General features: G+C 45.2%; 1 protein-coding gene across 1 annotated transcript; it reads right to left on the bottom strand.

Annotated features, from left to right (window-relative positions):
* Positions 1–59: 59 nt before the first annotated feature.
* LOC137412868 (protein dispatched homolog 1-like) lies at positions 60–18,345 on the bottom strand (the record flags this gene model as incomplete). The annotated part of the gene is made up of 13 exons (XM_078768886.1): positions 60–2,522; positions 2,615–2,832; positions 2,942–2,945; positions 7,030–7,092; positions 7,777–7,874; positions 9,245–9,474; positions 10,243–10,323; positions 10,678–10,712; positions 10,849–10,924; positions 11,047–11,161; positions 13,360–13,532; positions 15,659–15,786; positions 18,115–18,345. Coding segments are annotated over 13 exons (3,912 nt in total), but the record flags the coding sequence as incomplete, so codon positions are not given.
* Positions 18,346–24,704: the final 6,359 nt, after the last annotated feature.

The raw sequence follows: 24,704 nt of genomic DNA, 5'->3' as shown, positions 1-24,704 counted from the left end.
ATGCACCGTGGTGCTAAATCTCCCCTATCGCTCTCATCACCACCAGCTTCAGCTGGCAAGGTTTACAGCTTATGTTCCTCTAATGATGGGAGCAGATGCGGTTTCTGCCCAGAACAAGCATTAACCAATGATGTGCACCAAGGGCGAGAATGGCAGGGCAAAATATGGGAAGAGGAGGGAATTGGAACACATGAACATTGAGAAGAATGCATGCAAGAAGCAGAAGAGGTAGATGGAATAAGGATGCCATCGGAAGCTTGAACTTCCCCAAGTGGGCCCATACAGCAGCAGAGGCTCTGGAAAAAGAAGGTGGCGTAAGCCCAGCTGACAGCCATCACAAGCATCAGGAAGGTGCCAAGCTGGGTGTAGGCCAACACTGTTGATGGCATCATTGTAGCACCAGCCAGGAATGTTGTTAGGGCAGCCATACTAACAGCTGATCCCATACGGTCCAGCGAGAAGGTGACACGTTCCCGGCGGCCACCAGCTGGAGCCAGCCGGTAAGCAATACCATAGTGCAATGCAAAGTCCACACTGAGCCCAACAGCAACTGATACAGTCACCGACTCAAGTACATTGAGTTCCCACCCAAGAGTGGCAAGTATACCTGTCGTCACAGCAATGGCACTACCAATGGAAAGCAGAGCATGCAGGCTTATAAGAGGGCTGTGAGTTGTGGCAAGCATGACAGCAAATGCCAGGCCAGCAGCAAGACCGAGAGAAATCAGGCAACCAGCCCACAGACTCGCTTGCAGGTCATAGTACTCTAGACTGGTAACAAACCAGGCTTGGCACAGGCCCTGTGGAGCAGAGGTTAGCTCAGATGTGAGCCAATTATTGAGATGTCGGTAGAACTGAGCCATGGGCCCATAGGCAAGTGTAAAAGGCTGTGTTGTTAGGAACTCCACAAGCACAGCTTGTAACGTATCATTAATATCAAAACGAGGGCCAGGTGAACGGCTGTCAAGAGGCACACGGTAACGATGCTCCAATTGCAGGACAGCACGTTTGAGACAATGTTCAAACACAACTCGTTGATAAGGGAATACCTGCCCACTGCAGCAAGGCTCCAAAGTCATACTTCCATCACCTTCTTGGCAGTTATTATTTTCTGTAGCCTCTGCTTCAGTTTCCATCCAGCGTTTGAAAGCCTCCATGAAGCATCCAGAGAAACCTTTGTCACCATCACGTGGAAGGTAAAAATTTTGCTTGCGTAAACGCTCACAGAATCCAAGCAACCATTGTTGCGCCTCAGGGCTACTAGCATCAAATTCCAAATCCAACGTGAGCGCTCCCCGGTCTCGCGGGTTAAGAGGATCCCCCAAATCAATAGGCAGGATGCCCCAAACAAGTGTTACTGGCAATGCTAGGTCTCCACTTGGTCCACTGCGACTGCCATGCCCGACTCGACCTGACCTCTCAAAGGCAAACAGTTGTCGAAGTTCAGTGTCATAACGTTCAAAAGGATGCGAAGGATGGAAAACACGAAATTCAGTGAGCTCGAGCGATGGTAGACGTATACCTGGATCAATGAACACAGCATATGCACCAGCAATTGCAAGTGCGAAGAAAAGGCAAAGCCATATGTGGCGAAGGGCAAAAACAGCTTGTGGGAGGAGGCGACGGAAGAGACAACGAGCAAGACGAGATATTGTCACACGAACTGCAGCCATTTGGCGCCAGGCTGCTGCCACAACAGACTTGCCCTCACAGGTGATTGTTAGTGGTGATGGTGGTGTTATCTCTGTGAGATAGCGATGCTGCAACACAACAACAGCTGGAAGCCAGGAAACCATGAGAGCAAAGTTGGCAAGGATGGCCGTACCCGCATAGACACCAAAGCAACGTACAGCTGTGATGCTACTGATATAATTGGCATAAAAAGCCGCTGCCGTTGTGAAGCTGGTGATGAACATGGACAGCGCAGCATGGCGTAATGTGACACGAACTCGTCTGAGCAAGGACACCTCTTCTCCAGGTGCACTGGATGCATCAATCCCAGCTTGGTGCCATACATCACACAAAACAAAAGTATCATCAGCCCCGATACCAACAAGCACAACCAGCGACGTGAGGTTCATAAATGGGAAGAATTCAAAGCCAAGAAGTAGTCGGTAGACAAAGTATGCGAGGATGAGCGAACTCACCATGGCAAACATTGTCATGAGTGTGATGAAAGCTGAGCCTGTGTAGAGACACATCACAACGAGGACCACAACCATGGCTATTGCAGGGTACATAGTGTCTGTCAAAAGATAGTCTTGGAAGAGTATGTGCTTGATGCCAAACTCAATACCAGCAACTCGTGTTAGGCCATCTGTCAAATTCCAGTTTTCCAGTTGGTCTCGATACAATTCCATCATACCCTCGCCTTTTGCAGTTGGCGCAAATACCATGGCATAGCGCAGATATGGCACAGCTGAAAGCAAAGGTTTCTCCTCACCCACTATTTCATTGCTCTTGCGTCTACCTTTTTTTTTCCTTTTTTTGCGTCTACCTTTTTTTTTTTTTTTTTTTGGCGTCTACCTTGTCCTCCTTGATCGTTTCGCTTTTCACCAGCATCTTTTACTGCCAGGAAATCATTGTCAAACAGAAAATGAAGCATGTGATAGACTGCATTTCGTCGCACACAGCGACGTGGCACCAAACGGCAGCGACCACGCTTACGCCGCCCTGTCGCAAAGTTCCAGCTACCAGGCTCAAGAGTGCCATTGTGATAAAGTGGTGCACATGCCCGTAACAAGCGCAGTGCAGCAGACAGATCTCGTTCTGTGATGTCTTTACAACCAGAACGATTGAACAGTGCCGCTACGTAAGATCCAGGGGACCATGCTGGGCAACAACGGCGTGCACTCGCATGATGGCAGAGCTCCGAATACTATGCATGTGACTGCACCTGCAACGGCAACGAAAAGGTGATTACGATGACAGCAAGATAAACCTTCCTAGCCACAAAACAAATACATTTAATAATAATAATAATGCATTTATTTTATATAGCGCTTTTCAGGAAGCCCAAAGACGCTTTGACAGAGTGCAAAACATAATGCATAGCAAAACATAAAAACAATTGCAAAAAAAGAAGAATCAATAGGGAAATATTCAAAGCACAAAGGAGGGAGAAGGAGAGGAGATAGTCAGGGGTTAGATGCTGTGGGTTAAATGTTGAATGCAGTGTTGAACAGGTGGGTCTGGAGTGATGTTTTGAATGTGGTGAGTGAGGAGGAGTCTCTGATGGTGTGAGGTAGCGAGTTCCAGAGGGTGGGAGCAGCGATGGAGAAGGCCCTGTCCCCCCAGGATCTAAATTTGGTCCGGATGGGGGGGGGGTCAGGAGGTTGGTACCAGCAGAGCGGAGGTTGCGGGTGGGAGTGTGTCTGGAGAGGAGGTCAGCCAGGTAGGATGGGGCCAGGTTATGGAGGGCTTTGTAGGTCAAGAGGAGGATTTTGTACTGGATTCTCTGGGAGATGGGGAGCCAGTGAAGCTTGTAAAGGACGGGGGTGATGTGGTCACGGGTCCGGGAATGGGTGAGTAGACGGGCAGCGGAGTTCTGAATGTATTGGAGTTTATTGGTGATTGTTGAGGGTGAACCATAAAGGAGGCTATTGCAGTAGTCCAGACGGGAAGTGATGAAGGCGTGGATGAGGGTTTCTGCAGCCACGGAGGAGAGGGATGGACGGAGACGGGCGATGTTTTTCAGGTGAAAGAAGGCTGTCTTTGTGATCTGTTTAGTGTATTTGTCGAAGGAGAGGGTTTGGTCAAAGATGATGCCAAGATTCCGGATGTGAGGGGAGGTGGATACTGGGAAACCGTCGATGTTGAGGGCAAAGTTATGGGTGGACTTGGTGAGCGTTTTTGGGCCAATGATGATTATTTCAGATTTATCACAGTTAAGTTTGAGGAAGTTGATTTGAAGCCAGGATTTTATTTCAGTGATGCAGTTTGTCAGGATAGAGTGGGTGGCGGTGGAGATGGACTTGGTGGAGATGAAAAGCTGGATGTCATCGGCGAAGCAGTGGAATTGGAGACCATGACGGCGGATTAAGTGACCGAGGGGGGCACAGGTAAAGGATGAAGAGGAGGGGGCCAAGAACTGAACCTTGGGGGACACCTTGGGGGAGGGGAGCAGTGGGGGATTTGCAGTTATTGATGGAGATGAACTGACGTCTGTCAGAGAGGTATGATTTAATCCAAGAGAGGGCAGTGCCGGTAATGTTAAAGGTGGTTTCAAGTCGGGTGAGGAGGAAGGTGTGATCGATGGTGTCAAAGGCGGCGCTGAGGTCGAGGAGGATGAGAATGTTGAGGTTGCCAGCGTCAGAGGAGAGGAGAAGGTCGTTGGTGATTTTGAGGAGAGCAGTTTCAGTACTGTGGTTGGAGCGGAATCCGGATTGGAATGTTTAATACAGGTTATTGGCAGAGAGGTGATGTTTGAGTTGAGTGGCTACAGCGCGTTCCAAAACCTTTGACAGAAAGGGTAGGTTGGAGATGGGTCTGAAGTTATTTAGGGTGTCAGGGTTTAGTCCAGGTTTTTTCAGAATGGGGGTAACAGCAGCAATTTTGAGGGATGGTGGGACGATGCCTGTAGACAGGGAGGAGTTTATTGTTGCAATGATAAGTGGAGAGAGAGCAGGAAGGGAGGCCTTGACAAAGCTGGAGGGGATGGGGTCAAGAGTGCAGGTGGCAGTTTTCATTTCGATGAGGAGTTCAGAGAGGTCAGTATGGGAGACTGGGGAGAATTGAGACAGGGGATGGCAGGATAAGGGGGGGGGCAGGTGGTTTGAGGGGGAGCGGGTGCGGCGGTGGTCAAGCTGTTGTAGATGTTTTCAATTTTGCGTTGGAAGAATGAAAGGAAGGAGATGCAGTTGTCTATTGTGAATGACTGGGTGGTGGTGTTCAGGGGGCTGAGGAGTTTGTTTATTGTCGAGAAGAGTGCTTTTGGGTTTCCAGAGCCAGAGTGGATAATTTGAGAGTAGTAGGCGGAGCGGGCGCGGGAGAGGGCATCTTTATAGTGTTGTATGTGGTCCTTGTAGGCCTGGGAGTGAACTGTGAGACCTGTTTTATTGCGGAGTCTTTCAAGTTGGCGAGCACGAGTTTTCATCAGGCGGAGTTCAGGGGTAAACCAGGGAGCAGAATGGGTGAAAGAAACTGTTTTGGTTTTTATAGGCGCAAGTTGGTCAAGGCAGGTGGAGAGAGTGTGGTTGTAGTAGTCAGTGAGGTCAGAAGGGGTGTAGAGGTCAACGAAGGGAGAAGTGGACATTCTTTCAGAGAGGGTCGATGAGAATGAGGTAGGTGAAAGAGCGTTTAGCTTACGGAAGTTGATAGTGCGATAATGCCTTGGTGCTGGGGTGGGGATGTTGATGGTCAGAGTGATGGCTAGGTGGTCAGAGAGAGTGAGGTCGGAGCCAGAGAGATGGTGCAAAATTAGTCCAGTAGAGCAGACAAGGTCCAAAATGTGACCACGGTTATGGGTAGGAAGTTGACATGTTGAGTGAGGTTAAAGCAGGTGAGTAAATCAGTGAAGTCAGTGGTTAGCGTGGAGTCAGTGGAGTCCATGTGGATATTGAAATCACCAAGGAGGAGGATTGAGGGGGAGAGGGAACATAGCTGGGTCAGAAAGTAGGAGAAGTCAGACAGGAATGATGGGTGTGGTTTGGGAGGGCGGTAGACAACAGCCATGACTGACTGTGTGTGACCAGAGAGTTTAAAAGCCAGGTGTTCAAATGATGGAGCAGATGAGATGGAGATGAGGTTGGTCTTGATGTCTTGTCGGTGAATAACGGCAATTCCACCACCTCGGCCCTCCGAGCGTGGTTTATTGATGTAAGAATATCCATTGGGTGTGGTGAGGTTGAGCGTGTAGTAGTCCAGTGGTTGTTGCCAGGTCTCAGTGAGACAGAGAAAGTCCAGTTTATTTTCCAGGATGTAGTCGTTCAGGATGAGGCATTTGTTGTTGAGGGACCGGGTATTGAACAGGGTGAGCTTGATGTTGTTTTGTACGGCGGGTATGAATCCAGGTGATTTGGCCAGGGTTCGCAGACAGGAGGTGCGATTTTGTGCGTTGTTGTGACCAGGTGTGTTGGGACGATGAGTGGGAGTGCGCTGAGCCGACCAGAGGATGGGGATGGAGTGACCTGATTGTAAATAAACAAACTTACGACCGGAGCCACGGTGAATGTACCTGGGTCGACGCAGGAGTCCATTCGATTTGATTGCAGAGATGCATGATGGGGTGGAGCGGGTTTTAAGCAGGAGAAGCCTTGCGGCGGAGTACCGCAGAGCCATGCCAGCAGGAGCGAAGGGACGAGCACGAGGCCAAGGGTGAGGAGGCGAAACAATCGTCACAACCCACGGGAGTGGGCCCGAGGAAACAGCGAAGGAGCCGAGCAGGTGAAGCCAGGAGCAGAGCCGGGACCATGCAGAGGGCAGACAGGAGCGAAGAGACGAGTACGAGGCCAAGGTTGAGGAGGCAAAGCGGCAAATGCAGCGGCAAACGACCGCCGCCGCTAATCAAGATCACGGCGGCAAACCGCCACCACCGCCGCTGCAAACAATGGGCACAACCCACGAGAGTGAGCCCGAGGAAACAGCGAAGGAGCCGAGCAGGTGAAGCCAGGAGCAGCAGAGCAGAGCCGGGACCGTGCAGAGGGCAGACTCAATGGCCAAAAATCCGCCACGACCACCAGGAAAGCAAGATACGGACAATGGTCCAATCAGAGAAGCGGCGAGCAAGTGACGCCAGCGTCCTCTCACGACCGGACCGGAAACGGAAAAATGATTCCGTTGTGGGAGGGAGGGCTGACGGGAGTTGTGGGAGATATGTCGAAGGCAGCGGGAAATTGGCGTGTGAAGAGAATGACACATTTGAGTGAGATTAATTTATGGATTGATTCAATGTACTGGTTGCATCATTTGGTAAGTGCAGCAATGCTGCTGATACAAGTATAAAAGTGAATAACACCTGCAGCGTAAAGTTACATTTCCCATCATCCATGGATATTGTCTAATACAAAATAATCTTTTTTGGTCACATACTTCCATTTTGTAATCCCGTGTGATCACTCCACCCTGCTGATATGGTCGGCAAACCTGTTTACTCTGATCACAAATAGGAACACGGCATCATCATATCCATAATTAGCTCTGCTCTCCACCCTCCAACCCCACCCCTTCTCTCTTTCCTTCACAAAACAATATGTATTTATATAATATATACAGTGAGTATAGAAAGTCTACACTACACCCCCTTTCAAAATTTTCAACTTTTGTTGCCTTATATCCTGGAATTAAAATTGATTAAGTAAGACTTTTCCACCTTTATCTACACATCGTAACCCACAACTTCTAAGTGAATAAACAAATTCTACAAATTTCAGAAAATTAATTTAAAATACAAAACTTATAATATCCTGATTGGATAAGTGTTCTCCCACCTCCCCCATATAATAGCATTTGTAAATTAGCTCAGGTGTAACCAATCACCTTCAAAATCACACACCAAGTTAATTTGCCTCCACCTGTGTTGTTTGTAGCGATTCTGATTATTTCAGAATAAAATAAGCTGTTCCTGTAGGTTTCCTCTGCTGGGTAGTGAATTTCACAGCAAAGACTCAACCATGAACACCAAGGAGCTTTCAAAATATCTCCAGTATAAAGTTGTGGAAACGCATAGCTCAGTGGATGGGTATATAAATATTTCAAAGGCCTTGAATATCCATTGGAGCACAATCAAGACAATCATTACCACCAAGCCCTTGCCTAGATCAGACCGTCCCTCCAAACTGGATGACCAAGCAAGGAGGAAAATTTCAGAGAGCCCCCACCAAGAGGCCAATGGCAACTTTGAAAGAGCCGCAGGCCATTATGGCAAAGACTGGTCACTGTGTGCACGTGACAACAATATCCCAAACAACAACAACAACAACATGCATTTTAAAGGCCATTTTCCCTGCTAGAGCGGGGGGTTAGCCTTGCGGTCCTCATGACAATCTTCTCCATTTTGCCCTATTTTCTGCATCTCTCCTTGTTAACCCCCTTGCCCGCATTTCTTCTTCCACCATCTTTAGCCAAGTCTTTCTCGGTCTTCCCCGTCTTCTACTTCCTTCTACATTCATTTCCATCACTCTTCTCAACCAGTCACTTTGATCCTTCCTCAACACATGACCAAACCATCTCAACCTGTTCCTCTTCACAGCATCCATCACAGGCTCTATTCCCATCATCTTTCGCAATTCATCATTTATCTTCCTCTCTCTCAACGATACTCCGCACATCCGTCGAACCATTCGCATTTCCACCCTTTCCAACCTTCGTTGCTGCTCGACGTTCATTACCCATGTCTCGCTCCCATAAATCATAACACTTCTCACACATGCAGCATACACCTTTCCCTTCAGCTTCAACGACACTCCCCTCATCATCAGCACGCCACTCAATTCCCGAAACTTCTTCCATGCACATTTCACTCGAGCAACCGTTGCCGAGTCTGATCCACCTTCTCCATTCAGCATGTCTCCGAGGTAGCAAAATGTTTTCACACCTTCAGGCTTCACGCCGTCTCCAAGATCCAACTCAACATTTCCTCCATCTGCAGCTCCCTCTGTGCAAACCTTACATTTGAATGTAGCTGCCACACTGGTTAATGACCCTCTCAGACCACTACATTTTTGATGAACCCACTCAGCGCACATTGTACACTGAATGGAGTTCACTCCGACACCCTTCCTACACACAGCACAGGACCACTTCCCAGTTCTTTCCACCTCACCACATGCTTTACCACTTGCCATCACCTTCGTCTTTCTGATATTCACCTTCAGAACTTTTGTCTCCATACATTCCTTCCACGTGTTCATCTTTTCCTTCAGTCCATCCATACTTTCCGCAATCAACACCAGATCATCTGCATACAACAACTCCCACGGTAAACCCTCCTTTACGTTCTGAGCCAGCACCTCCATCATAGCTACAAATAGTAGTGGACTTAGTACCGACCCCTGATGCACTCCCACCTTCACCTCAAACTCACCACTGTTCCTGTCCTTCGTCCTTACAGCTGTGCGCGCTCTTTTGTACATTGCCATCACTACTCTGATCAACCATTCCTCCACTCCTAACTTCCTCAATGCCCATGTCAATACTTTGCGTGGAACCCGATCGAATGCTTTCTCCAGATCAACAAACCCAAGAAACAACTTCTTCCTCTTCTCCATGTAAGCATCTCCATGTAAGACAACAATATCCCAAGCACTCCACAAATCTGGCTGGTACGGTAGGGTGGCAAGAAGGAAGCTATTACTCCAAAAAGCCCACCTTGAGTCCCGTTTGAGGTATGCAAAAACCACTACTAATATTCTGAAGCCATGTGGTAAAATGTTTTGTGGTTTGACGAAACCTAGATGGAAAGTTTTGGCCTTAATGCAAAACATTATGTTTGGTACAAACCCAACACAGCACATCACCCAAAGAACACCATCCCTTCTGTGAATCATGGTGGTGGCAATATCATGTTATCAAAACCACCATTTTATGCAGCCTTGACCTTTGGGCTTTCAATTTAAAAAAAAAATTCTTTCCTTTTTGAGGCAATGTTTTTATGGCCAGATGCCCTTCCTGACGCGAACCCTTGAGTCACCTCTTACGACACGGAGGAATACGGTGTACCTATTCTAAACCGGGGCACACACCGGCACCCTTTGAGCTTTAGATGTAAAAAAAATATTCAGCTTCTATCTATTGATTGGTGAACCAATTCTGTGACTCAATACACAAATTCTTAAAATTTCAGGTCAACTGGATGAAAATTGACAATTTGATGCAACCTTGACCTTTGATCTAAAAAAAAAAAAAAAAAAAAAATCGACTCCTACCTTTTCATTAGTGACCCGATTCAGTCACCTGATAAGCAAATTCTTAAAATGTCAGGTCAATCGGATGGAAATTGACGATATTATGTGATGCTGACCTTTGACTTTTTGACCAAATTATTAATTTGCCTTCTACGTATTATCATAATAAAGCTTTGGTGAAAATTTGATGACAATAGCTCAAATGGTAAATTGGAATTTCAGGTCAATTGGATGGATTTCAGGTCATGCACGCACACACACCTGCTGCTGCTGCTGCTGCTGCTGCTGCTGCTGCAGCAGGGGACAGGCTAAAAATAACATGGTGGAACAACCGATCAACCACCCACCATTATAACCTTCACCACTCAACAACAAAACACACACAAAATAAAGCTAAAACGGCACTCGGTAGAGTGCATGGCATACCTCCACAAGGCTTAGGCTGAACAGATTAGTTTTGTATCCCACTGACAGGTTGGATCTGAGCCGAAATTGAATCGGCTTGATCTCGTCACCGAACCAATTTGTCCACCTCATTTTGTCAAAACTTGTCCACAACTTTTCAGATTTTTTTTTGAGATATCCACAACTTTTTGAGATATCATGATATACCACATAGTGTTTGGCGCCATCTTTCAGTGGTGAAGAATCACAGGAAAAAATTAAAAAATGCTCGTATTAGACTCTGGATTTGGATTTTCACCAAAATATAATTGATTAGTCATTGACACACACCCAACTTGTCCACCAGGTTTTGTTCAAATCCGTCCATAACTTTTTGAGATATCGTGCTGTTTATTGGTTTTGGCCCTATCACTCAATGGTGAAGAATCACTTTAAAAATTCACGAAATCGCATCCAGATTCGGATCTTCACCAAAATCAAATCATTTCTTCCTTGTCACACACCAAACCTGCCCACCAAGTTTCATCAGAATTTGTCCACAACGTTTTGAGATATCCTGTTCACAGACAAACAGACAGGGGTGAAAACAACCTCCGCCCACCTTCGTGGCAGAAGTATCAAGGAGTGCAGGGAATATCAATGAAATGCTCATGCAGTGTATCGCTGATACATATCTGCTACATGAAAGGGGCAGTATACCAGCAAATTGTGTCTTTATGGTAACAATGTTGCCTAATAGATAGCTGCTTGCACGACAATGGATTTGTCATTTCAAAATGTACTTTTGTAACCAAAATACCTTTGAGGCATACTCACCTTTCTCTCATAGATCTGACACATAGATTTCAAGGCTGTCACACTCCACAAACTTCCACCATCTGCTGCTGCAAACACTAAACGAGGGTACTTCTCATCTGCAAGGTAAGAAACAAAGAAAATACATTCCAGAAGGAATGGAAGAAAAAAAAAAGTGCGATACTGGGATATTGCATAGTTTGTGCAAATATGTAACAATCAAAAAGTGAATCAAAATAAGATAAGGTTTTAAAGTCGACCATTCAAATGAAACCACCACGAAGCAACCCTTGTTGCTATTGTTATGGCACTAGGGTAAGAGAAGCAGGAGAAGGAGAAGGGAGGACCCTAACCCTAACCGTAACAACTCAGAGGAAAGGAGGAGATGGAAGGAGTGCAAGACGAGGTGAAGAAGACAGCAGACCCATTATTAGGGCATCTCATCTCGATGTCAAAGAGATTACCTTATTAGAAACTCGAACGCCACTCTTCAACATCGTGACGTCGACCGATATGTCTCCACCCACATCATTACATCATTATACAGACTTGTACCAAATTTTATTGAAATCCCTTCAGCTGTTCTCTATGATCACATTTCTACTTGACATGACATCCGACCTTTGAAACCAAAATCGAATCAGTTCGTCTTTGCATCATAATATGGACTTGTACCAAGTTTGGTCAAAATCCCATCCCTGATTCACAAGTCATCACGGTAACAGCATTTTCACCGAACATGAACTCTGATCTTTGACCTCTTGATCTAATCAGTGAAATATAATCTAATCAGTGAATCTTTACATCATAGTACATACTTGATCTATGTTTAGGTAAAGATGGATGGACAACCGGACGAACAACCCAAAAACATAATGCCTCTGATGACGCATAAAAAGAAGAAAGAAAAAGAAAATGCACAGTGTATCTCAAAAGATGCAGCAATAAATGTAAAGACAACAAGAGCGAGAATTGCTTTGCAATAAATGTGCTTTACCGACGTGGCATTTTCTCCAAGTCCAAAAAGGGCAAAATTATGTGAAAAATTGACGAAACACCCTGAAATTCAAACTTGTTCTTGAGCTTATAATAAAAGCCATGCTTCAGTTGAATATGGCTAACCCCTGCTCTAGCAGGGAAAATGGCCTTAAAATGCATGCTGTTGTTGTTGTTTCAGTTGAATATGTTGAAGGGGATGGGGAAAAAAAAAATTCTGACAAATCGCAGGTGGGATGAGCGGTTCGATGGATAGAAAACCTACAGTCCCCTCCGGTGAAACCGAAAGGAGACCAATAACCTCAAGACGCATCATAAAAATGTAAACTTCAACTTCCGTCATCAACTGGCTACATTTGCCAAATTTATTTTCCAACAACAAAATTAAGTGTCGCATCCATTCCTTCCGAAAACAACTCCATGAAAAAGTCTTTTACATTTTGCATCAGACCTTCCAGAATCCAGAGCAATGCTGTTCAACTTTCCAACCTCCTTTAACGCCAACAAATGTTCACACATTATTGGAGGTTGGCCAGGGGAAGCTCGGCCCAAGTCTTTCACGAATCAGATGGCCAGCCCCGGTGTTCAACGAAGGTTAGGGCAGCAAGTTGTAATTTGTTTGGAATGGTGGCGCTAGTTTGCCTACTCCTCGCAAAGGACACCGTCGGATCTCCAACGCCCACCAACTAATGCTGGTAAACAAAACACCCAGTTTAACATCCATTCGAGGGACGGCAAATAGATTCACCAATCACCCTGCCGTTCTCTTTAAAGATTCTAGAGCCTGTACATTCACACAGATTGACAAATCACCTGCCTGTGATACACCGGGATGACAGTTTATACCTAGGTGGGATTCGAACCAGGCTAAACAGCATAGAGGCGAGTGTGCATACCTCTGAGCTGCCAGCCTCGTAAATTTTCTCCAAGACACATAGTGCCCAATTTATATTTATACTGATTGGTTAATTTTTGTCGACAACACACACAATGTCCATGCCGTCCTCTCACACTTTACTTACAAAATGTGTACAAGGCCTCCTATCTCCATGTATTGTATTCCATCCCTCCCTCATCCTTCTCCCTTCCCTTCATGTTACTTTTTTGTGGCCAGAGATTATTGGAGTGGATTCCTGTTGTGGAATTGTATATTTTAGTTTTTTTGTGGATATGACAAGCAGTAAAGAGCCTGGTGGTCTTTTCTCACTTCAAAAATAATTTCCGTACAAAACATGAGCAGCAAAAGAACATAAAATTACAAAAAAAAGAACAAAACAAGCTAGAAAATGGCGATTGGGAATGTACTTTTGAGTGAAATCACCTGGAGCATCGCAGAAGAAGCCATCAGATCGAAAATCCCATTCAACATTGGCGTGCCAGGGCACAAATCCAGCCCCGTTTACCTCGTTCTCTTCTCGGGCAGCCTCCATGTTGACTGCAGGTACTTCTCTCCGCTCGTGGTCCTCCGGCCAGTGATGATGCAACTGTGCTCGCCTGGAATGGAAAGATAATACAGGAGGAACAAAGAGCAATTTCCCAGCACTACCAAATATAAACACATGCTGCATTCAGAAAGTATTCGCACCCCTCGACTTTTTTCAAATTTTGTTGTGTTACAGCCTGAATTTAAAATGGATTAAATTGAGATTTATTTTTTTCATCACTGATCTATACATAACTAGCAGAAGTACCAGGCATTGCAGGGCGGCGGAGGAGAGGGGAGGGGGGAGGGGAGGGGAGGGGAACGGGGGAGAAGAGGGGGGGAGGGGAGAAGAGGGGGGAAGGGGAGAAGAGGGAGGGGGAGGGGAGAAGAGGGGGAGGGGGAGAAGGGGGAGGGGAGAGAGGGGGAAGGAGGGAGGGAGGAGGGGAGAGGGGAGGGAGAGAGGGGGAGAGGGGAGGGGGGAGAGGGAGGGGGAGGGGAGGGAGAGGGGGGGATGGGGAGGGGGAGGGATGGGGAGGGGGGAGGGATGGGAGGGGGAGGGGGGTGGGAGGAGGGAGGGGGGAGGGGAGGGAGGGGGATGGGGGAGGGGAGGGGGGAGGGGGGAGGGGGGAGGCGATGGGGGAGGGGAGGGAAGGGGGGAGTCAAGTCGGAAGTCATTGTCGTCAATTGAGTGTCGCATTTATTTTTTATTCCCTGTCAAATGGCATTGGTCCCGCATTCCGAACCCAGAAGTCGGAAGTCATTGTCGTCAAATAAATGTTTCACTCTCTGTCACATGCCGTTGGTCCCATGTCAATCGGATGAAGTTGAAAAATTAACGTTACGAAGTTTCTCTGGGACGTACTGATTCCGAATATGAAGTTGAAAAATTAACGTTCCGAAATACGCTGAAGACGTCATAATTTTAAAACGCGAAGTTTTTAAAATTTTAAGGTGTGCTGTAGTTGCTCTGAGACGTACTGATTCCGAATATGCCTTTGGTTTTGCTCTGCGATGAGTAGTTCTTGAGTTATAAGAGGATAAACAAACAAACAAACAAACATACTTTACTGCTTTATATATATAGATACCTCAAAATGTCAAAGCGGGTTGAATCTTTTTTCTTTTCTTTTTTTACAAAAAAAATAAAAAATAAAAGCTGAAATGTCTCGAGGCAATAAGTATTCAACCAACCCCTTTGCTATGACGCTTCAAATTAAGCTCAGGTGCATCCAATTTCCTCTGATCATCCTTGAGATGTCTCGACAACTTCATTGGAGTCTACTTGTGGCCAATACAATTGATTCGTGTTACGATTAGATTTACTATAAACGTTACGTTATCATTATTTCGAAAATGATATTACCATTAAAAAACCGAGGCTAATTCCTTACTCCTGCGATTATTAATATTAGTGCCGAACTATTAATATTAGTGCCGAACACTGCTCATCATTGATCATGAACCATACACTGCTTCAATGCATTAACTTTCCATTCACGACATTGGGATTAAAATGTTATGGTGTTATATTTACTGCATTATTATTATGAAAACGATACGACTGAAACGATAGACGACTGCATTAAGAAACCTGGGCTTAATTTGTCCGAAGCGGTCCGAAGATGAGGCATAACGCCTAAGGCCGAAACGTACCATACCATATTGTTTGAAGAGACGCAACGCCGATGCTTTCGATATTTGATGGTCATTTTAACAATCGGTTTGTTTGTGTTTCACACTGAATGAAAAATGTAAAGGGAGAGCACGGTGATTGTGATATATGACAGGTTCGACGATATGTTCGGCATGAACGGCATATAAATCAAAATGGCGTTGTGTGGAGAGTCAGCTGCTGCACGGCCGTCATGACATCAGACGTAATCACATCACCCTGTCATGTGACCAGATCCTCAGCTCTGATTGGTACAACGTTTGAGGGGACATACATATGGCTGGACAAACACTGTTCTCAATGGCTTTGCTCTATGGGCTACGCCATAAAAACTGCAACACCAAGCTGTATCTCAGAATTAATAATAAACTTGCACAAAGTAGTTTGCAAAAAGCCTCATTACAAAAGATGCTTTAAAGAGCCCATACATTCACCAGTTTAAACTCCCAACAACTCATTATGCAAAAGCTATTCGTAATTAATCCCATCACAACATACCAACATACCATGCTATGCTATGCTAACCTCCTTGCAAGTTGCTCGGCATAGCGAAATGGTAGATTGGACAAAGTAGCCATGTATCCTGTATTTTTCACCATATTGTTCCAGGTCACGAGGCGCTGACTTATTTCCGTTCCACGAGGCTCAAAACCCTGTGCATACACATCCATGAGCTCACCATGTTAGAAGCACATATTTACAATCTTTATAGTACAGCACTATGTATGTATAACTACGAATGTTACAGCAAAATTCTAATATTCTAATATTTAGAGTAAAAAAACTAATACTGTATATTTTTTTTAAATGGTATAAATGGTAAAAGCTTTGTCGCCAATAAAAGCATCTCCTGGGCCTGACCTCTACCTGCACTAGCTGTGGCCTCACACACACCCACCACACTCAATATCTCCCATAGCTGCCTGCATGCACTCTGGCCTCACCATTGCCTGCCCAAGCTAGACACCAGCACCTCTGCTCAGAGTTGCTACACCATTACCACTGCCTATTTCTTCTGCAGACTCAGACAACAAACAAATAACTTTCATCTGCAAATTTCCCACACAAAGTATTTATGTTCCTTTACAACCTTGAGGTGTGCCATTTCTAGACATTTTCTCCAGGACAAATGACCCTCTGTCACCACCATCCCCACTACTGCCCACATAAAACATTTATCACATTTTAAAAATGTTCTTCTATTCTCCTTTTGACTTGAAATCGAACTTGCTTCCCTATCATCTTCCCACTACCTTACTTTCTCAATAGAAACGAGCCGATGCCAGAGGTCTCCCACCTTTTGAGTGTTATGATAAATATATCTGTGTAATACGAAAGCCAAATGTTCAACGGTTTTTGAAATATCGCGTTCACAAAAGTACATGGACAGATTATCGGTTTGTCGGACGCAGTTCATTCTAACGTCTATGGTCTCCGACTTGTCGGAGGGGCGGGAGACAATAACGATAACAAAAACAACAAATAAAAATAAATAGATATGCACTTATCACATTCTGCCATAAAAAGCACCAAGTAAACTAAAGCAAGTAAACTAATAAACTGGGAGTCCAGTTCAGATGTCGAACATTCTTCTTGTCTGAACAGTTGCTCCAATTACATAAATGATTTATTTGTCCTTGTGTAGACTGCTCTCTCACATTTGGGGAGGCTCTGGCTTTACATATTTACTTGACAGTCGAATCAAAAGCAATCAGACTTATCAATTCTGCAAATCTGACTGTCGACCACGAACCATATCATTACATCACAATGTCGCGTCTTTCCCTTTTCCATAAATATTACTTCAGTTTCTGGCTGCTTGTATACCTCCATTATCTACTCCACAAAATACTCGGCAAGGCGCTACGTCACATAATTATTGTGTGGCCATTGGAAATTCATGGGTGAACCATTATGATGTTTGCTTCTTTCCCTTCACTGGTGTTGGCTTCGCGGTTCGGGTGCCGGCTTGAGATTCGAGGATCCTGGGTTCGAATCCCGGTCGATCACTGAATTAACGCCAGGGGGGGTTAACTCAGCCTGTCATCCTTCCGAGGTCGGTAAATTGAGTACCAGCTCACTGGTAATTCCCTGTGTGTCGCAAGAGGCGACGAACAGGGGTGGCGGCAGGAAGGGCATCCGGCCATAAAACATTGCTTCAAAAAGGGGACCAAGGTGCCCGAAAAAGGCCAACCCCTGCTCTGCAAGGAAAATGGCCTCTAAAGGTGATTCCTTCACTGCTAAGCCCTTGAATTATTTCCCTCGTCTTGGCTTTCCTAACATTTATAACCTGTCCATTTTCAAAAGGCAGGTTTTCTAGTACCTCAAAAGTTTTCCAGTCATAAAAATAATAATGATATGGCAACCTCAGTATTGTCAAGGTCGAGGTTGGAGGGCATATCTTTGTAGACACATCACATCGATCGAGATGATGACTTTGCTTTTAATTGTGACAAAATAAATTTGACCCTTGCATCTGCAGCTTCAAATTGCGAAAATTGCGAAAGATCATGAGAATTGTGAAAAATGATGGGAATAGAGCCTGTGATTGATGCTGTGAAGAGAAACAGGTTGAGATGGTTTGGTCATGTGTTGAGGAAGGATGAATGTGACTGAGTGAGAAGAGTGATGGAAATGAATGTAGAAGGAAGTAGAGGACGGGGAAGACCGAGAAAGACTTGGCTAAAGATGGTGGAAGAAGAAATGCGGGCAAGGGGGTTAACAAAGGGGAGATGCAGAAAATAGGGCAAAATGGAGAAGATTGTCATGGGGACCGCAAGGCTAACCCCCACTCTTGCAGGGAAAATGGCCTTAAAATGCCTGTTGTTGTTGTTTTGTATCTGCAGCTTCAAAACAACGCACTGATGATCTGTTTCTTTTTCCCTCAATGCAAAAGCAATTGATTAACATGGGCCCATAACAATAGTGTGTGGAGATCAAAATGATGTTCACTTTAAAAAGCTATAATCAAAATAACACACCAGAAGTGGATCAGAGAAGTCCGGGAGTTCAGGCACGAGCACAGCTAGCAGGGTACAGATGGTGATGATCGACGTGCAAGCAACCAGCACTGCCAGCGGCCACTCTGCAATCAACTCTGCATAACTAGAGAAGGCGAGAGAGGGGGGCGGGGGATAAATGTGAGCAAACAGAAACACGATGTAGACATGGACTACTTTAGAGTTGGAAAGTTGTACCAACAGCAAATCACAGTTTAAAAATCAATATATTTTTTAATTTCCTTGTATAATTTCTCCAATTTCATGACAAACTTCGCTTTCAAAAAAATAATAACAATAAAAACACCCGGCCACAGAGAAAAAAAACTCCAGCCACACTATACAAACAAAAAAACGATTGGAAATTGCCGAAAGTAAAGCTATGGGGAGTATAGACAGAGGGGGTGGGTTGGGGCTAAAGAAGCCATGCGGTGGGGGATAGGCAGGTGCCTGGAGGTGGTCGCTTGGCATGGAAATAACTTCTGTGATCTTCAGTTAGGCGATAGGATCAAACAAAAAGTGCCTAAATCCATTTCCCAGCCGAGCTTCCATAATTTCACCCTCGCTCCCAAGCATCACTTCGGAGGTACGAGAATGGATTGGAAATCTCAGCTGGTGGAATGGAACGAGGTTGCCAAGGTTACCAGCTACACCCACTGTGATATCTGCTCAATGAATATTTACACTGAATTCCCGTTTCTACCAATACACGCTCCAAATAAATTGCTCATTTGAGATGAGAAATCTACGAACCCGTCACAGATCGGTACCCGGCTAGTATTTTATATAGTAGGATGTCATGTTATCCTTGTAATAAAAAAAAAACAACGGATGTCCACTTGAAGAAACTTGATCACATTATTTAGAGATCCGAAAAAGATGGTTTTCTTTTACCCACTCTTAAAAATAAAATGTAACAAGTACAAATACATTCAAAGTACACCGCCCCATGCCAAATAATTAAATATGCTGCAGCGCGGCATTGCCGGGGCGCCTCCGGCGCCCGGCAATACCGCAGTGCAGCTCATTGAGGCTGCATTGGGAGGGAGAGGTGTACACTAATTGATTGATTAATTGTATAATTAAAATCAATAAAAGATTATCACAAAATATTTTCATAATCAATTGGCTCATCGCATAACTAAACCACTAGTGCTTCATCAGAAGATGTATCTTTTAGAAATTTAATTAAATAAGTCATTTATAAAAAATTAAATAATTAATTGATTACTCAATAAATAATTAATCGATTAATCAATAAATAATTAATAGATGAAATGATTAATCAACAAATCAAAAATATCCTTGATCACTCATGTCCAAATATTAGCTTCCCAGTTCAAAAGGTGCCTGAGATATTGGCCAAATGAGAAAGAAAATAAATAAATGATTAATAATGAAAATAAATAAATAATAATCATAAAAAAATTAAATTATTAATCAATTTGGTCAGAGAACACATAAACTACCACTATTTCATCAGAATGTGTAACTTAAAAAAAAAAAAATTTTGTGTCATTAATCGAATAATTAAATAATTAATCGATTAATTTTTTTTTTTTTTTTTTTTTTTTTTTTTTGGTATACAAGATCGAGGCTCGTGAAAGAGCGAACATTAATCACACAGAAAGACAAACCGACACATAAAACATATAACATCGGGAGCGGTAGACAAGTTCGTGAGAGAGGGGGAAGGACACAAACACAACATTTGAGAGCAGGGACCGAGAGACATGGAGACATCGAGAGATCTGAGAGAGGGCGAGGGCTTTGGTGGGGGGGGGGGGGGGCATGGGAATGGGGCGGTGGGAGAGGTATAAAACATATGGACACTGCCAGGACTTCCAGGAAAGAAGTTGGAATTTCAAACAAGGTGGATCTGGGGTGAATTAGCGGGGGTAGAAAAGCTCAAGGTTTTGGATGGGGGAAGATAAGAGATGGTGGTGAACAGCTGTTTTAAAGACCTGGAGGGAGGAGTGGGATTGAAAGGAGTGAGGGAGTTTGTTCCAGAGGCGGGAGAAAAGAGGAATGAAAGAGTGAAGGTGAGCAGAGAGCCGAGATTTCGGCAGTTTAACCATCAGAGGGTTGCTGGCAGATCTTGTGCGACCTGTAGGAATATTTGGGGGACAGAGCACAGAGACAGCTGGGGGTGCAAGGCTGGAGAGGAGTCGGTAGAAGACAGAAAGACCACCTACCTGCCTGCGGTGAGTGAGTGAAAGGCCCTCAGAGATAGCTTCATCGCGGGAGATTCCAATAATTCTGAAAGCTTTGGTTTCAACAGCGTGAAGCCGAGCTAGGTGTGAGGCAGGAGCACCGGCCCATAGGGGAGAACAGTATTCCATTGAGCTGCGGATGAAAGCCTTGTATGTGGTGAGGAGCTCAGCTGTGCCGAGGAAGGACTTCGCACGACGGAGGATGCCCAGTCGGCGACTGGCTTTGGAGGCCAGCTTGGAAATGTGGTTTTCTCAAGAAAGATCATGGCAGATAGTGAGACCCAAAATCTTGAGCGACAGAACTTCTTGGAGAGGATTGTTGAGAAAGTAGATGGGAGGGTTGTCCAGTCGATCTTTTCGGAGAGACATAGTAAGAGTGTGAGATTTGTCAGGATTGAAAGACATGTTCCACTTGTTTGACCAGTCTGTGATTTTGTCCAGGTCTTCAGAGAGTGAGGAGGCAGCAGACTGCCGATCTGAGGGAAGAGGAATGGAGCGGCAGAGAGTGGAGTCATCAGCAAAGAGATAGAGAGGATTTTCGAGAGAGTCAGAGAGATCATTGATGAAGACCAGAAAAAGCACGGGGCCCAGAACACTGCCTTGGGGAACTCCAGCCTGAACAGGAAGAGGAGATGAGAGATACCCATTCAGGGCCACATGTTGACGACGACTAGAGAGGAAGTCCGCCAGCCATGCGTGGAGATTTCCATGGATACCAAAGGAGGAGAGTTTGGTGAGCAGAGCGGGGTGCCAGACCGTGTCGAAGGCACGTGATATGTCGAGGGAGACAGCTCTAATTTCCTGTTTGGCATTGAGGACCTCCATCCATTGTTGAGACAGCAGAAGCAGCATGTCCAGAGTAGAGTGACCTGGTCTGAAACCAAATTGATGATCAGAGATCAAGCCATTGGAGAAGAGGAAAGATTTCATATCCGAAGCAATGATGGATTCCATGACTTTGCTGATAATTGGGAGAAGGCTGATTGGTCTGTAGTTGCTAGGATCTGTTTTTGCACCTTTTTTGTGCAAAGCGGTGATGTTGGCTGATTTCCAAGCAGATGGCAGTTGACCTTGAGCAAAAGAGAGGGTGAAGAGAACAGAGAGAGGGTGAGATAGAGCAGCAGAGCAGGATTTTAGGACCCGTGGGCTGATGCCGTCGGGTCCAGTTGCAGAATCAGAGTCGAGGGTTGACAGAAACTTTTCCACCTTGTCAGGAGGAAAGGACACGGAGTCCAGGAGCAGCAGGGTACGACTGGGTATGGTGGGTACAGAGAGGGATGGGTTTGGGACACAAGATTTAGAGGCAAACACAGAGTTGAGGCATTCAGCTTTTTCACGTGCGGAGTCAGCTGTGTAGCCGTTTGAGGTAAGGGAGGGGATGGAGGGGGAACAAACACCAGAAACGGATTTGACCAGACGCCACCAGGATTTGGAAGAGGGAGACAGATAAGAGAGTTCGGTCTTGAGAACGGAGAGATATTGTTTCATGGCTCTCCTGAGGGTGGACACACACTTGTTTCGGGCTTTGTGAAAGGAAATGAGATTTCCTTCCGTTGGATTTGCTTTCCAGGAGACGAAGGCAAGTTGTTTCTGGGCAACAGCCTCACCACAAGATTCCGTGTACCATGGACGGGAGGAAGGGTATGACAACTGAAGACGAGATGGGATAAATCTGTGCATGAGAGAGAGCAATTTACTTTGGAAGAATTCCCAGGATGAGTTGATGTCAGAGGTGGTAGAGATGGGAGACCAGTCCAGATAATCGATGGCTGCTTGAAGACCGTGCCAGTTGGCCTGAGTGAAATGCCAGACTCGTCGACGCTGAGCAGGCTCCCTGAGGACGGTCAGAGAGATGTCCACTTTAACAAGGACATGATCAGATGATCCGATCGGAGCAGAAGAAGAGCAGCAGACATTTTCAGGGAAGTTAGTCATAACCAAGTCCAGAAGAGAAGATGTTCCGTTGACTGAGATCCGGGTCGGGAAATTGACAGATTGTGTCAGTCCCAGTGAGTCGCAGAAGTCCTTTGCTGAAGAGCCATGGCTGGTGAGAGAGGTACCCACACCCAGCCAACTGGCATGGTGACAATTGAAATCACCACATATGAGGAAGAGAGAGTTGGGATGAGTAGATAGAAGTTGGTCCATATCATCAGACAGCGAGATGTAGATGGAGTCATCACTGTTTGGTGGACGGTACAACACACATATGAACAAGAGGTGGGAGCGAAGGGGAAGCCGTAGCCAGAGGTATTCCTGGGGGTGAGGTGGAGAGAGTGCAGTGCAGGGCGAGTGAGGAAGAGAGTTTTTGATAAAGATAGCAACCCCGCCTCCAGGACGAGGCTCAGGTCTATCATACCGGAGGAGGGAGTAGCCCGGGAGAGATACTATGGAATCAGAGACATCATAAAGGAGGAAAGTTTCTGTTAAGCAGATCACGTCTGGTTTGACAGAAGCAACCTGTATGGAGAGATCAGTTAAGTTTGAACGAAGGCCCCGGATGTTTGAGGTCCATACCGTTAATGAAGAGGAAGGGGGAGCATCAGATACAGAACAGGGGGGAGGAGGGTTAGGGTAAGATGTGGAAGAGGTGGAAGAGATAGGGAGAGCTGTTGAAGGTGTCAGAGATTTCAGAATAGCTCGGAGAAAGGGAAGGATGGGGCGGACAAAAGGTTTGATGGTGATTGGGTGAGCCACAATGAGGTGTTATTTGAGGAGGGGGAAGAGCGAGGCAGAAGGTTGGGGGAGATGGAGGTGAGAGTTTGAAGGGGGAAGAAGCGGGGAGGCCGCTTTGAGGAGGGGGAGTGAGAGGGGGGAAATTGAGAAGCAATGAGGGTGGGGAGATTTGAAGGGGAGGGGTGAGGGGGGAGTTTGGGAGGGAAGGGACAAGGGGAGGGATTTGAAAGGGATGGGATATGGGGGAGATTTGGAGGGGAGGGGTGAGGCAGGAGTCTAGGAGGGGAGGGGCGAGGGGGCGTCTTGGCGGGGAGGGGTGAGGGGGTAGTTTAGGAGGGAGGGGGCAAGGGGGGAGATTTGAAAGGGATGGGTGATGGGGAAGATTTGGAGGGGAGGGGTGATGGGGAAGATTTGGAGGGGAGGGGTTATGGGGAAGATTTGGAGGGGAGGGGTGAGATTGGATTTTTGAAAGTGTACGATTTATGGGAAACGAACATTTATTGCAAAATGAGTTTCTTGTGACCTTCGAGTTAAAAATACGTTTAAGGACGCTGGATGGAGGATGGAGTGCAGGAGAGTTTAGGGAATGTAGAAAAAAGGCACTATAGGAGATGGATATTTTTTTTGGGATGAATTGATTTGGTGAGCAAGTCGAAAGCAGCCTTTTAAAGAAGAAGAAGAAAAAGGTGTTATAAAATATGACGGAATACATAACTTGAGGGGAAAGTGTAAACATTGAAGGTTAATGAGTGAAAACTATCTGGGGAAATGGGGGAGAAACACGTGGTCGAAGAACGAACGAACGAATAAGAATGAATAAACGAATGAGAACAGAGAAGGAAATGTTTTTTTTGTTTTTTTTTGTTGTTTTTTTTGAGTTGAGATTTACACAAGGAAGTAGGCTATGGGTGAAAAGCCTGGGAATACAGAGAACGAAAGTTATTGGATCACAAACGACGGACCGCTGAGAGAAAAACAAAGCCTCAAGGTTGTACAGTGCACACTGTACAAGGCCTCAAGACACGACACGGCAAACAGACGATCAATTTATGAAAGATAAACACCGAGAAACAACCAAAGTTGCACACAATAACTTCACACACCGAAAGATAAATACAGTTTCGACAAAATACAATTGTGAACAGACTTAACTTCGAAAAACGTGGAGACCGTGTGGAGCTTCGAAAATCCCTCCCACTGTCCGATTGATTAATTAATAAATCAAAAATATCCTTTGCAGCCAAATCACCTGGTCATTGGCATGTCCAAATATCAGCTTCCTAACTCAAAAGGTGCCTGAGTTAATGGTCAGAAGAGAAAGGAAATTTGATTCATTAAATAAGTACTTAATTAATCGCTAATAATTAAATAACTCCTCAATTTATTGATTAATCAAAAAAAAAATACCGTTTTTGACAAAGGACTTGCTCACTATTGTGCCGAAATTTCAGCTTCCGAGCTCAAAGGATGGCTGAGATATCGCCCGGACAAACAAACAAGAAAGAAAACAAGAAAGAAAATAAATAAATAATAATCATAAAAAAATTAAATTATTAATCAATTTGGTCAGAGAACACATAAACTACCACTATTTCATCAGAATCTGTAACTTAAAAAAAAAAAAAAAATTCTCATTAATCGAATAATTAAATAATTAATCGATTAATTGATTAATTAATAAAT

This window comes from Myxine glutinosa, unplaced genomic scaffold (genome assembly GCF_964187855.1).
Source record: "Myxine glutinosa unplaced genomic scaffold, kmMyxGlut1.1 SCAFFOLD_664, whole genome shotgun sequence".
Taxonomy (NCBI): domain Eukaryota; kingdom Metazoa; phylum Chordata; class Myxini; order Myxiniformes; family Myxinidae; genus Myxine; species Myxine glutinosa.
Note: the sequence above shows the minus strand (reverse complement) of the source record. Positions and strands in the feature narration are given on the sequence as shown.